Source organism: Enoplosus armatus, chromosome 8 (assembly GCF_043641665.1).
Source record: "Enoplosus armatus isolate fEnoArm2 chromosome 8, fEnoArm2.hap1, whole genome shotgun sequence".
Lineage (NCBI taxonomy): Eukaryota > Metazoa > Chordata > Actinopteri > Centrarchiformes > Enoplosidae > Enoplosus > Enoplosus armatus.
In genome coordinates this window covers 7,311,853-7,327,273 of record NC_092187.1, presented here as the reverse complement: position 1 = coordinate 7,327,273, position 15,421 = coordinate 7,311,853, and the positions used below count along the sequence as shown (strand labels likewise).

At 44.4% G+C, this 15,421-nt stretch overlaps 1 protein-coding gene across 1 annotated transcript; it reads right to left on the bottom strand.

The window, feature by feature from the left end:
* Positions 1-1,405: 1,405 nt before the first annotated feature.
* Positions 1,406-14,963, bottom strand: LOC139288621 (myelin transcription factor 1-like). The gene is given in 24 exon segments (XM_070909956.1): positions 1,406-1,549; positions 2,313-2,456; positions 2,586-2,689; positions 2,915-3,006; positions 3,291-3,512; positions 3,867-3,950; positions 4,035-4,097; positions 4,351-4,419; positions 5,774-5,836; positions 6,539-6,687; positions 6,765-6,980; positions 7,093-7,295; positions 7,445-7,662; positions 7,750-7,863; positions 8,289-8,379; positions 8,607-8,726; positions 8,982-10,122; positions 11,624-11,810; positions 12,860-12,925; positions 13,021-13,063; positions 13,297-13,351; positions 14,745-14,864; positions 14,867-14,914; positions 14,916-14,963. Coding segments are annotated over 24 exon segments (3,804 nt in total).
* Between the last annotated feature and the right edge of the window lie 458 nt (positions 14,964-15,421).

Genomic DNA, 15,421 nt, shown 5'->3' with positions numbered 1-15,421 from the left:
GGCACCGCCTATTGACCAGTTAATTAATTATCTTGAAAAATGGCATCACCAATCATAGAACATCCCGTGGAGCTCGGGGCACGTACCATGAGAGGGAGAGCCAGTAGACTTGTCCATGTTTGTGATTGGTCAGATGCTGCAAACCGCCCCTGTTATGTGAACGCGCTCATGGCTAGATTTGGTCTGAATGCTGCCTTCACTGGCTTCATTCAAAAGTGCCCCAGGTATGTTGAACTTGGTTCGTAGTACAGGCCTCAGGTAATGGCTTCTCCTGCTTCTTTTCTTGTACTGTTTTCATTCTGAGATTGACAATGATGTATGAAAAATATGACCAAACAATACTTATTTGTTGGCAAGAGAGTACGTAACACTTTTCCACAGCAACAAATCAAAGTATAAGCGCTTCAGTCCTGCATCTAAAAATAATAGTATGTAAAAGTTTGAATCAATACAAAAATACAATCAGTCCAGTCCACATTTACTGCAGGTTAACCTTTATTTCAAGAGCAACTTAAAGACTAATCCATACACAGCCATCATTAACACAGAGACAATACAAAATAAATATTCACCATCACTTTGTTCTTCACCAAATAAATACCAAATATGTGCAGCTCAATATTCCCAGTGTATTGCAATGTACTCAAAATAGTTTGTGAAAATAAAAAGGAAAATCATATAAACAGAAGCACCAAAAAAAAAAAAATCTTTAGAAAATTATTAAAAAACTTTCAGTTACAAAATATTTGCACTTAAAAAGATCCCAGTATTTTAAATAAATAATAAGATATATAAAACAATTCATAGTTGATATCTTAAAATATTTCCTCTTTGTTCAACAATGCAGAGGAAATGATTCCCTTCTCTTGGTTACCGTTTAAAATCTTCTCAGGTAGCATTTTGAAATAAGAAATAAACTCAATAAATAGATAATGATAATAAATAGGCCAACATAAAAAATAATACAGCAGACATGAATAAATAAGTTGTTATTAAACCAACATTTGCAGAGGACTTAAATAGTTACACAGCAATAGTAAGAATGAATCTACAAACTAGTCCTGGAGGTGCAACATCACTATGCTCATATAGTATACTATCAACATTATTGAGTGGAGACGGGATATGTTCACTAACTAAGAGAATGTATACTGCACTCTGTTACACCTTCAGATGCTCACAGTAACAGTTTGATTCCAGTGTGCCAACACACACTTTCCATCCACACCCCAATCTGTCCACGCTCACACCGTCATAAAGCAACATGCAAACAGCAAACGAACGCAAAGAACAGATGACAAAGTTCCAAATGAGAAGAATTCATTACATACAGTATCTAAAGGGTTCGGAAAGAAAGATTGGTGTCATCAGTGTGAAGCCCCGCCCCCTGCCCTCCTGCTGTCCGTCACACCTCGATGCCCTTCACAGCCTGGTTGATGGACTCGAGCAGAGCCCGGTTCTCGGGGTTCTGGTAGCAGTCTTTATTGGTAAACATGTGGGTCAGGGTTTCCACGTAGCTGTCGAAGTTCTGCTCGGACATTGGCTCCTGCTGAACACACACAAGTCCGAAGGTTTCAGTCAAGTCAGGCGAGTCTTTTCAGAGTAACTTTGACACAATAAAACAGTATAGCCTTTTTGTCAACAGTTGAGCACATAATGTGCTGCTGGACATTTTCCCCTCAGAGTCTGTCACAGTGAAGGAAACCAGCTAAGATGTTTGTGTGTCTGAAGACGTCCTCAGGTCTCGTTTCAAAAAAGCAGTAATCAGAACTGCAGCTCTGAACTGTGGTTGGAGACCTCTGGTTCTATTTAGCTGCTCTACCTCCTATGCCACAGCTGCCCGTCCATTTGAGGATCCAGTCAAGTAAGTGTCAGAGTCTTAAAGAGTCGAGTCTCAACTGAAAAGCATTTGCTGAAACTCTTTGGTGAATGTCTAACAACGACTACATCAGAGGTGGAAGAAGGTCTTGATCATGAGTGACTTCTATCTGTTCACCATGTTGAATATGTTTACCTAATGTCTAATATGTTTCTTCTTCTTCGAGGTTTGGATCTCAGGACAGACAGAATGTAACCTGATACGACAGAGATCTGATCGAGTCTATGCAGGCTAAACTGATACTGAAACTGGCTCCTTGGTAGCCCGGATGTTCAAGCTTCTGGTTAAATGTAACAACTGGGCAGTTATAAGACTGAGAAATTATTATTTGCCTCCATAGAGTTGAGATATCTCAGGGCTGTAAGTGTAGGAGGGAATGTTTTCCTCTTGGGTTGTCTTTTAAAACAAACCAGAAAACCTTGTGTATACTCACCATGGTGGGCAGCCGGATGTTAGCCAGGCTGCGGATCAGGGCCTGACTCAGGCCGGAGAGCTCCAGGAACAAGGCCTCATTCCTGTCCTCAATCTGTTTGTTCTCCTCCTCCATGCTCTGCAGGTTCTTCTCCATTGAAGAGATCTGAAGCAGAGACAGAGAGACACACAACACAGTCCTGAAGCACAGAGAAATATTCACTGTCAACACTTTTATAGACGTCTCGTCAGACAGACGTCCTCTTCCTACAGTGAGCTGAGAAGCTGAGCTCACCTGAGTGTGCAGGTTCATCATGTCGGCCTCCATCTCTGAGTTGGACTCGTGCAGCTCGTTGATCTCAGTGTTGAGCTGCTTGATGTCCTCATCGTTGTCCAGAACTGAGCAACAGCAACAACAACACAGGTTACTGTGGAAGCGTCACTCTGGCTGTCACTGATCTACTGCATGTAGCTACAAGTCCATTAACCTGGAGAAAACGTGGGCTCGGTGGATGTTATGTGTTGAATGTTGATCTTTTGATGTCTCCACGTCTTAGTGTTAGTAGCAGTAATAGATGGGGAGACATGTGGGACACACTGTCAGGCAGAAGTACTGTCTCTTACCGTCACTGGCTCTGAACTTTGCAGTGATGTACTCGTCTCCGGGGAACTTGGCTCTCTTCTTATTGGCCGACGCTCTGGGACAACCTGACAGACTGAGAGGAGCAGCTGATCAGCATCAGGCTCAGAAGGGATACAACTATACAGTATATGAGTTCATATTTTTTTATTTATACATTGCGATAGAAAATAGTTGACACAACAACAAGTTGTACAAAGATACGGGGCCGTGTGGAAGTCTATTATTTTACTTCAGTTCAATTCAATAGGCTTTATTGATACCAAAGTTTCAAAAACAGTGTTGCCAAAGCATCAAAATCAGTTTGTCCCAATATTTGGACAGTACACAGACAACACAGCCGTCAGATATTCAGGATACCTGCGGTGTGTCAGGAAACTGCCGTTAGCGTGTCCGGAGCCGTCGCATCCCGGCGTCGGGCAGGTCGGGCCCTCGGTCTTGAAGGCCTTCCAGGAGAAGGGAGTGCCGTTAAGAAGACCTTCCTTCTGCCGGCGTGCTGCCAGCGGACAGCCATAGGCACTGCGGTGGGTGGCGTACTTCCCACTGATGTGGCCCAGACTGTCACAGCCGGGAACTGGACACCTGGGGACAGACACAGCCCACGTGTGATTGGAGGAGAGCAGAGTGTCAGGAAGGCCAACACAAGACGGTTTGGTGTTAGAATCATGGGATTTGTTTGGCAACAAAATCGAATGTCTCTGGTGAGTGAAATGTAGGACTTATTACATAAAAGAATTATTATTAAATATTTTTAATGGATTGTTAAGAAATGTATTGTGTATAAACAGTGCTAAAAGGAAACATTAGGATTCTTCCTCTGGTGAATATGAATATCCACAATAAGTTTCAATTGTTTAGCACTTAATTATCTGTAAGTGACCCTCTAACAGCTGTGGGACGGTGTCAGTCATTGGCTGGTTAGTTACTGCTGCTCACCTCAACAGCTCCGAGTCTTCCTTGTCGTCCTTGGTGGGGGTTAATTTGATCCCACCTTTCTTGGCTCGAGGGCATCCGGACAGACTGGCAGAGATAAGCAGAGAGGGACAATCACAGCGTGTACAGAGTAAGTGACGGGACAGCAGGAAACAGGGGAGGAGCTCCTACCTCCTGTGTGAAGCGTAGTTTCCGGTGATGTGGCCGGATCCATCGCAACCTGGAGTGGGACACCTGAGACACACACAGACGCGCTTTCACTCCACAGCTTGACACTATCAGCAGACTGCAGGCAGAAACCACTTTTCCTCACTACATAATCAGGGCTCATTGTTTTTGGTTTTGATTTTTCAATATTGGACTTAATGATGATTGATTTAGACTGTTTTATATTAGTGTTAAAAGGAGAGCAGGGACAGAGCTGTAGCTGCAGACTGAGTGCTCAGTGAACATGTTGGAGGTGAGAGACAGGAGAAAGCAGACATACTTTAGTTCAGCTGTGTGGGCAGCCATGAGGGTCCGAAGTGATTTATCAGCAAGAGGACAGCCTGACAGACTGGAAGATAGTTAGAGAGAGAACGTCAGAAAACCAGACTGAGAACAGGATGTCTGAGTATGAGTGAAGGAAAGAGCCAGAACCTGAACTGGACTACAGAGCCAGGACAGGACTGGGCAGCACACACACAGGGAGGAAGTCTTTTTACTATGTGATCTCTAGAGTCGTGTAATGAACCATGAACATGTGTGTGTGTGTGTGTGTGTGTGTGTGTGTGTGTGTCATCTCATGATATCAGCTGTAAATGAAACGCTGTTGCTCTGAAAGGCCTCTTTAGTTGTAATGACAGGTGGGGAAACCCTCAGCAGATGGTCCATACAGTGACCACAGGTGAGTGTCATGTTCACCTGGTCAGGTGTCTGAGGCAGTGAAGGTACTGATACTGTTACAGAGCTCTCTCATTACAACTGAAGAGGCTGTCTGAATGAAGGTGAAACATCTTCAACTTCTTTATATTACTGCATTATCATCTGAACACCTGACACATCAAATCAGTGTTTTTAAAGAGAACTGTGCTGAAGCTCTTCCAGCTAGAAGACACAAGGCCTCGTCTGTAGCAGATCTTCATATCATATATCATATATTTCTTCGTGTTCATACTGAGTTGCTCCTTGTGTTTTCTTAATGGGGTTAAACAGAAAAGAGCGGCCTGTCTGTCATGACTCTGCTCTGAACCAGTGGCCTACAAATCATGTACATGCAGGATTTGGGGACATGAATCATGTGCAAGAATTATCAATTTGACTCATTGATTAATTTTTAATATCATGTGCATAAATGATCCAGCCAGCCTCTGTGCAGGCCATGTATGGACAGAGGCTTTTATAGGCTCTTAAATAATATGCTCTTATCCACCAGCTTTCCAACTTCCAACATATTGTACTTAACACAGCTGCACACTTTGCCTCCTTGTGGCTTGTTTGAGCAGAAAATGGACCTATTTTGATCCAGCACTTACTAACTACACCTACAGAGCTACCGCACCTACATTCATTAGAAAGTGGCGGTACTGAATGACAAGTAGTGGGACAGAAATCTAAAGTGTATTGGCCCCATTAAGCTCTGTGTCATGCTTATCTACATTTCCACAGGCTGGAGTCAGATTTATCGAGTCTTTCCAGGAAGTAGGATTTAGTAGAACTTGTCATTTTGACTTTTTCCACAAACAAATCAATCAAACATACAAAATCACTCCCCTTTTCCTTATAAAATGATTCCGGTCAGAATCAATGTTTGGAGCAGAGGTCAAAATAAGATTCAACCTCAACAAACCATCTGTTAGTGCAATCACACCATAGATCTGTAAAGTAAACATACTTGGCTTATCACTTCGCAGTCAGAGTGCAGGTCTTACCTTCGATGGGATGCGTAGTTGCCAGTGATGTGTCCACTGCCATCACAGCCGGGGGTGGGACATCTAGGACACACACTCACAGATCAGTCCACTGCCTCTGAACAGGCTGACTATACTGACATGCCAGAGAAAACTCTATAGTATCAATGAAGTTTCTGAATTGAATTTCACTTGTTCCTCAGAGGCGACTGTGAACCGAAAGTGTGTTAATGTCATCTGGGATGGAAACAGTCAAGAGTTCACATCAACTAACATCAAGTCTGTTGTGTCACAGAGTTGAATGTGTGAAGGTTGAAAATATAGAACTATATATATTTGACATGACCATATTTGGTCGTCTCTTCAGGCAATCCTGTAATTATTAATTGTCCAGTCGGACTTATTGGAGTTTCCCAGTCATAGCTACAACTTGGATGTTGACTCGAATGCTATTCACGAGTTGGAAACTGGTATTTACAGTAACTCTCAGGTGACATGAACGCAACATGAGGTTTAACGAGAAATACCTTTTGGGGTATGTTTGCTCAATTGTTTTATTGACTGATTGACAGGTGTCTCAGCCTATCACAAACATCAGCGGTGGTTGACGCTTGCCCCACCTGAACTCTGACCAGGCTTCAGATGCTTCGACCAGATCTGACAGTCTGGCTCCCTTCAGACTCCCTCTATGTGATGTTTTTATGTTAATGTTCCATCTCATCTAACTAAGAAAGTCTTTATGGGCATCAGTTCACACAAGCTACAATTAAATTAAGTTTGACTTACACAAGAACCTCTTTTTTGCTGTCTTTGGGCGGAAACTTGACCTTGAAGCTGGTGGTGGTGACCTCACCAGGGTACTTCCTGTCCTCCAGGTTCTCCTGGTCCTCTTCCTCACCATCAGATGAGGTGTACGAGGGAGCTGCATACTCCACCTAAAGAAAGGTAAAAACATCAGGTGCCCACAGGTACAGTGGAATGACATGTGTCATGTGATTTCAGTGTTCAGTACCTCTTCATGGTCTTCCTCTTTGACTCCGCTTGGTTTGGTGAAGTCCAGCGGCCCCTCCCACTCTGGCTGAGGGTGGCCCTGAGACAAGGTGGCCCCGATGTGTTGAGATGATGAAGACGAGGAAGATGAAGGCTCTGGAGGCTGCATGCCCTCCCTCTTGGTCTTCTTCATGCTGAGGTCCAAGGTGCCGTTCTCATCCACTTCAATGTCCGACTCCTGCAGGGTTCAGATACACAGTGAGCGCAGCTGAAGTGACCAGAACATCTAAGAACAAGAGAGTGGTGTACATCGTGCACTGTTGAACTAGTCTGAGTCTGAATTATAGTACCTTGGTGCAGGGGTCCCTTGGCTTGGTGCTGAGGGTCTCAGGTCTCTCCCAGCAGCGGGTGGACAGGTTGAGGATGGCTGTTGCTGCCATGTGGGCTGCCTCTGCATCTTGGCTATAGTCATAACCGCTGGAGGATGAGGCGCTCTTAGAAAAGCCTCCTGACACGCTGTGACTGGGGGAGGAGGCCTTAGGGAATGATTTAGCTGTGTGGGATTGAAACAGAAGAATTTACGGGATCAAGAACCAGAGCAGACTACTGTGTGGTGTCTAACACTATATACATTAAAGCTACCTGTGGCTAACATAGCTGCTGCTGATAGTTAGGGGTGAGAGTGAGAGTGTGGGGTCTTACGTTTGAAGGCTTTGGGTGATGTTTCAGTGCTGCTGGGTGTCTTTGGAATGAGCATGCGCTTTCCAAACACCTGGACATCGAAGCTTGCATAGTCAAAAGACACCTTGGAGTATTTCTCCAGCTCCTTGGCCAGGTTAGCTCGAGGCGTGGTGGTCACTGTGTTGGGCCGGTAGCTGCCATACTGAGGGATCTCCAGCTGTTTCACAAAGCACATGGGCCTGGAGGAGAAGCCATTAGTTATGCGTTGTCCCTACAGTGATGTGGACATGCATGTACTGTATCTAGGCATCAAACACACGTCTCACCTGAGCACTCTGTCAGAGTTGGAAGAAGCTTCGCTGGCTGGAGCCTGTAGATGAACCTGCTTGTCCTGGGTTTTGTTCAGCTTAGCTGCTGCTGCGAGGGGGCAGCCAGACAGACTGGACAGGAGACATATCCAGTTTATAATACTATAAAAAGTCTCATGAGTAGGTAAACAAGAGTTTGAATTATTAATAAGCCTTCTAAAAACAGTGTAAGTATGTGTTAGTAGTATTAGATGAGATTGGCTCTACTTCTTGCAAATTTATTCTATTTTTGATCATTTCCATGCTAATTATTCCAGAATTTTACTCCAAAGGCCTCCAAAATGACATTTAGACCATTATTGAAAACTGAACTGCAACATGAAATCAGAACTGTGAGAAAAATCCTCAAAATAACCTCAAAACTCAAGTCCCTAATAATTCTTGTCTGCATGAGACAGAAACATCTCGCATATGTTGACACACATTTGTTGTGACAGTCAGGCCCATATGTGTGTGTGTGTGTGTGTGTGTGTGTGTGTGCTGGGTGTTTCATTAACCTGCGGTGTGTGTTGCGGTTACTGTTGACATGGCCTTGGCCTGTGCAGCCAGGAGTCGGACACTTCAGGACGTTCTCATGCATGGCCAGAACTACAGACACACAGCAGACACACACTCAGGTCAGTCTGTTTAGTTCACCAGCAACAGTAAGAAGGAAATTTGTGAAACACGTGGCAAGTAGTAGTATTAGTATAACAGAAGGAAGTAGTAGTGGTAGTACTAGTAATAATAATGTTGGTAGTAATAACTTTAGCTGCTGTAACTGTCAGGAGCGTCCAATGTGTCCACGGGGGGTCTGAAAAGTGGTATGTACTCACTCTCTGGAGGGATTCTGTCTTTGTGAGGACATCCAGACAGACTGCGGTGGTGAGGGTACAGCCCAGTCACATGACCTGTCCCATCACACCCTGGGGTTGGACACTTCACTTCCTTCTTCTCTGAATACAGGAGGGGGTGATTTAGATGGCAGCAATAACGAATAAAAGCACATCAGTAAGTAGAAGAAACAACATTTGGTTCTGGCCTGATACCAAGTTAACACCACAATCACTGATACGTTTTACTACTGTGATGTTTTTATGAGTTTAATACTTCATTAACAGGCCTCTGGATACATAAATGATCTCAGGGCACTTTTCATTCCTCTTCATCATATTATGATGTAATTTGAACTGTAAGAACAGGAAGTGTACCTTTGCTGTAGTGAGCGGTGCGGCGGGCAGCAGCAGCAGCAGCAGCAGGCTCAGAGCTCCGGCTGGAGGTGCTGTATGGATGGTAGTCTGGGGAGCTCCGGGCCTCCTGACCCCCCTTCACCTCCTCCGCCTTCAGGGCGATGGCCTGCTCCAGCAGCCCCAGGTTCCCCCGAGTCATGTCCCAGTTCTCTGAGTCGTCCGTGATTCCTGAGCCCTCTGAGACACGATCCTGCTCCTCTCCTTCATCCTCCTCCTCCTCCTCCTCCTCCTCCTCTTCTTCCTCCTCTTCCTCATCTTCATCATCATCCTCGTCATCATCCTCCTCAGAGCGGACTTCTATAACCACTGTGGTCGGAGAGGCTTTGCTAGAGTCTTGGTCCTCCTCTTCCTCCTCCACTACCACCTCACCTGCTTCCTTCCCCTGCCTCTCGTCCTCCTCTTCCTCTCGCTCCTCCTCCTGCTCTTCGTCCTCCCCCTCTTCCTCAGTCATGGGGGTGCTGACCTTTTCTTCCCTGAGTGACACCTCGGCTTCAGATCCCTGAGTGTGTGGACTCAAAGTGTAAGGAGTGTCCACCTCTTGATGGACCTCCCTCTCCTCTCCCTCGTCTTCCTCCTCCTCCTCGTCCTCCTCCTCCTCTTCTCCCTCCTCTTCCTCCTCCTCCCGTTCCTCCCTCTTACTCTGCTCCTCAGTTGATTCTTTGGCCTGATGGTTGTAATCTCCACTGGAGTACTGGTGATCCGAGTTTTCCTGGCTTATCATCTGTCTTTCTACCTCCCTCTCTTCTGTAATATTCTCTTGCCTGTCCTGCTGCTCTTCCTCTTCCTTTTCTTCCTCTTCTGCTTCCTCTTCCTCCTCTTCTTTTGTCTCTTTAGGCTCAGTAACCTCTGTTTCTTCTTCAGGTTCCTCTGATGGCTGGTCCTTTATCACCAGCTGCCCTTCCTCCTCCTCCTCCGTCCCTGTTTCCTCCTGCTGTTGATCATCAGTGAGTTTTTCCAGCTTCACTTCCTCACCAGTTTCCTCACTTTCAGTTTCGTTCTCAGTCTCAGAGGTGATGCTTTCTTTCTTGCCGTCTTCAGCCGGAGGACAAACTGCTGTTTCTGTGTTCTCTGTTGTCAGCGGTGAGCCATCTGAGGTGGATTCAAAGTATAGATTAATGTGGTTAGCTAACTCCACCCGTGCGTCATTGTGACTGACTTTGTAGTCGACTTTATCTGACTTGCTCTGCATTAATGAAGTAAAGCCAGTGATCTAGTTCAGGTAGTCAACTCAGGTCTGCTGCTACACTCACATGACATCCTTTTCTTCCTGCAACACTTATACAAACCATCCTTGTCATCATGGTGGTGTAGCCCTCAGTGCTCTGCTCACTTTTTTGCTGCCTCACCGCTCACATGAAAGCTCGCTCTGCTGTCACCTGCCCCTGCTGTCAGCATTTCAAAAGCCCCACCTCCATCCCCGCATGGCTGCATCCACCTGTAGCCTCTGAGCCTACATCGCCCCAGGTGGGAAGTTAGTATCATCACTACCCGCTTCCTGCTGTGCTGACCTTGGTGTTTCCTTGTGGGGGGTGATGAGGTCTGAGCCTAGACACCAAATATCAACGCTCTCTATATATATTTTACATTCACATAATAATCCATTATACGTGAGTTGGATGGCCGTCACAGACATCTCGAAGCATCAGCACGCCTGTGTTTTCATTTATGAGCCTTTGCTGTCTCAGATATTTAGCATTCTTAGTTGACTACAAAGCTAATGACACCCATGACACCACAACTGTATAATAAAATGTATAAATTCCCCACAGGGAGCAATAAAGTGTTTCTGATTCTGATTCTGAACTTCAGGTGTTCTTGCATCCACTATGAACCAGGAAAGACTAGTTGCTAGTGCTACCATGCACCCTTATTATTGCAATGAAAAGCACTCTGTAAAGTGGCTTTCTATAGGCTCCTTTCTTATGCTAAACCTAGTTTCTATACGGATGTGTAGTTTTTTTAGCCATGCAAACAACGTCCACCACTATTGTGGTTGTTTCCCCTGGATTCATTTTAATAACTGGTGATCCTTTTCAATTTGTGCAATACTTTGGTTTGAGACCAAATATCTGCAAAGCTAATGACATTCCCATCAGCGTCAGCAATGCTGTTTAGTGCTAATTAGCTATTTAGCATGCTAACCTGCTAAGCTATAATAATTATTATGGTGACCAAAGTAAACATCATGTGCTAAACATCAGCATTTTAACATTGTCATTGTTAGCATGTTAGCATGTTGATGTTAGCATTTAGCTATAGTCATGATTTTACACTCAAACTCGTTGTTATTGTGATATTGTTGTTGTCATTATTTGAATAATTAGGTGACACCAATTTTGGTGTATTATTAGATAGTTTTAAATTCTTAAGGCATCTCTCAGTCATTCAAATGAAACAATGTGACAAGTGTAGAATCACACTTTGGGGAACTGGTCTGATGAGATCCACCTGACAGTGACACCCACATGTTCTGGTTCTGGTTCTACCTGCTGCTGTGACAGTTTCATGGTAACTTTTCTGATTTGATTTCACTCACTTTTTATTGACTCTGGCCTGCTTTTTGTTTTGTTTATCTTCTTCTCTTTGAGGTCTTCGTCTTCCTCTTCCTCTTCCTCCTCCTCTTCCTCCTCCTTCTGCTCCTCCTCCTCCTCTGCTGCGTCACTGTCTGCGGCGAAGCCTTCTTCGGCTGTCTGTTTGGCAGGCTGGTTCCTCCTCTTGGGAGCAGACTGGTTCTCCTCGGCCTCGGCCTCCTCCAGCTTCCTTTTCTTCACAATCGGGCATCCCAGCACGCTGAGGAGAGCAGGATGTAAGTGTGTCAGTGAAGGCTAACACCCAGCATGCTAACACAAAGTGTTGCAACACTTTTACATTGTGAGATGTAATGAATATTGCAGCTTCTAGATGCCACGAGCAGGCCTGTGTACACGTAGTGTTGTTATATTATTAACCTTTATTTGTGTTATATCAATGGCAAAAAAAAAAGTCTTACACACAAACTCACAAAATAACGAACTGAACAAACACAATAGAATTACAGTGAACATAGTTTCACACCATGTGAGATTATAAATACACACCTTCTGCTGTTACAAATGAACATGCAGGTCTTTCATTTCAGTTATTGAATTAATGTGCAGTTAAATTATGAAAATATTGGTTTTCCTGAAATTCTGACTGTTGACTCAGTTTGCAAACTGCAAAACATCAAATTCTGTACTTATTATATCACATATACTCACATTGTAAGTGTTGCATATAAAGCATTATATTGCTAGCATTATATATAGCCTAAATTAAGTTTATGTTATATCAGCATACTCTTTCTGTACATGTTTATGTTGGCTAGATATGTTCATGTCCTGATATGCCATCATTATACTATATATGAGGCATCTGTCCACATACTGAAGTGTACTGTTGTCTGGGGCTGTTTTTCATGATTTGGCCACTTAATTCTAATGAAGGGAAGCCTTTTATTTATATAGGCCAAAATAAAAAAATCATGTTTACAACATACAACACCCTCTATGCAAAATTCTCCGCCATGCAATGACATATTACACAGTGGAGAACCTTTCCTGTTTCAACATGAGTGATGATGTCCCCTTGTGAACAACATGACAACATAACAACTTCTATCACATTCCATAAAATTATAACAACAATAAAACAATCGCCTAAATCATCACACTGTAATTCATGTGCATGTTTGTTCTATCAGTTGCTTTTTCTCTGTCGGACCATCATGTGATTTTTATAGGTGACACAGCATGAAACTTTTTGTATGTGTTCATGCTAACTGGCTAACTCAGTTTGAAGACACACTGTGTGAATCCTACCTTCTATGTCGTGAGTATCTTCCACTGACGTGGCCTTTGCCGTCACATCCAGGGGTGGGACAGCTGCTACTGACACAGAGCAAGACAAATACACACTTCATACACACAATACACACTTCGTACATTATAACAATCTTCTGTTGAAGCATAAAATCACTCACCTTAACTCCTGCTTCATCTCTTGTCCCACAAGTTCTGACGACACTGAGAGTAAAGCAGCAGAAATGTATCTACTGTTAGTTACTCATTGCACATTTACAGGTTGTACATGGGGGGGCGGGGGGGCACAACCCCCTAACCTGTTAATCCAGCCACGGATACATGAATGAACCGTCACATCAGTGTCACTTTACATCCAGTCTGATGTGTGTGTGTGTGTGTGTGTGTGTGTGTGTGTGTGTGTGTGTGTGTGTGTGTGTGTGTGTGTCTGTACTGACCCCGGATGCCTTTGGAGCGAGTTCGTGTTCGTGTCTCTGAAGTGTCTTGGCTCATCTGAATAACAGAGACAAAGAGACACGATTCATAAGTGATGAAGTCATAGACAGACAGATAGATAGACAGACAGACAGACAGACACCTTGATGCTGAGGCTCGTCCTCTCTGATTGGTTGGCTCTCTCCTGGTCCACTGCTGGCTCAGTTTCTGACCTTTGAACTCATTTTCTGTTGGATGAGACAGAAACAAGTGAGCTGCTGATCATCTCCTCGCTATTTTCTGGGTTTAGAACCTGTCAAAAGTTTAAAGTTTCTCTAAGCTAATTCCAGTATTTTGTAAGACTCAATACAGTTATATTGATATTCATTTTTATATTTTACTACCAAAATGACTAGAATATAAAATGGCTGCCTGGCAGTGTGAAGAAGAAACAGCATTGTGACTTTCAAGTAATAAATTCAATTTACAGAAAATATACTTGAATAAATCTCATAATTGTCGTGTGAAATCATGTATCTCTTTGTTCATTAATCTCTGGTTTTCAGGTATTTTCAGAACTGAAGGATTAACTGCTTTTCAACTGGTTCAAAGGTCAAACTCATTACAGTTTATTTAAAAAGTAATTGAATGAAGGCTTTTTGTTATATCCTTTCATTCTACAGCAGCAAATAATCCAAATATTATTATTTTTTTGCAATAAACAGCTACAGAATATATATGATACTGACATACAGTGTGGAAACTGTCAATAAAAGACCATAATAAAAACACATAATGAAATATTATATATAAACATGATACAGAAACGATGATATCTTAATATATGCCCTGTTTAGATGCCTCTATGCTCTCGGAGATACAAAGGTATGTCACGTGACAGCCTGCCAGCAGGCAGCGGTGGTCGCCACAGTTTAGGATCTTGGAACAGGGTCACGCGCCAGAACAGGTTTACTCGGGGGACATCAGTTTAAATCTGCTGACATTTTACACCAAAAACAACATGTGGGTATCACGTCGAACTGTGGGCTTCTTCCTGTGTGGAGACAGCAGAGCTGCAGGCCGGGCTGCTCACCAGGACGAGGCCTCCTCTCAGAAACTGGCACACTGACAAAACACTAAACACACAAAGGCCACCGGCGTTCAGCGGTCCACACTTTTAACACAGCTGGCTGTTTCGACACCGGGCCGCCATTGTAGGAGCCGGGAATAACGACCGACACTAATAATCGGGTTTAAGAGCCTGACTGTCGGACCGAGTTTAAATTATTCTCCTCGAAACGAAACCCGTCAGCGAGCAGGATGACATCCGCGGTGGGCTAGACCACATCTCGATTCATCACGTCCTCCCTGCTCGGTGTGAAACCCACCGTAAAGCCTGCAGCCCAGGCCCCGGAAAATACCGACAAATAAGTCGCTTCATGCTCTTTGTCACAGACACATAAAGCCTTACCTTCCGCTCAGACTACTGCCCTCCCCTCCCCCTCCGCTCCGACATCTCCGGCCTGGCAGATAGACGTTCGCTGTCAAACTCCACAGAGACCACGACCACGGTAGACCACTAGAACACAGCAGAGGGGACTGGATGAGCGTGACAGCAGCCTCAGACTGAGCCCAGCACCCCGGAGCTGTTCAGCACCCCGGACAGAGACAGACGAATCTTCAGCACCATGGACAGAAGCCCCGCTGCACTGCCTCCTGTCGGAGCACAGGAGAGCTGCAGCCGGCCGCAGCTCACGGAGGGGCCGCCCTGCTGCCTGGACTCGGCTGCCGCTCGGCCCGGTCCGTGGGCTGCAGGAGACGGACACGGTGTCGAGATTTAAAGAGCAGCTAAGCAGCTGGAGGACGGGGTATGGAGGAAGAGGATCTCACCAAACACACTCCTCAAGTCAATAAAACAACCAGTCACTTGAGTAGTGGAATTACTAATACTGTGGCAGCAACAGTACTAATACTAGTGGTAATAGATTGTATACAGTATATACTATATACCAACTAAATAAACCAACTGGTACTCTTTACATTATTACATACACCTCTGGGACAAACTCATCAGCCTGTCACAGTACAGTTCATTGCTGCTCTCGAGGACAGCCAATCAGAGAGCACAGCTTTGTTCCTGTGTCCCAG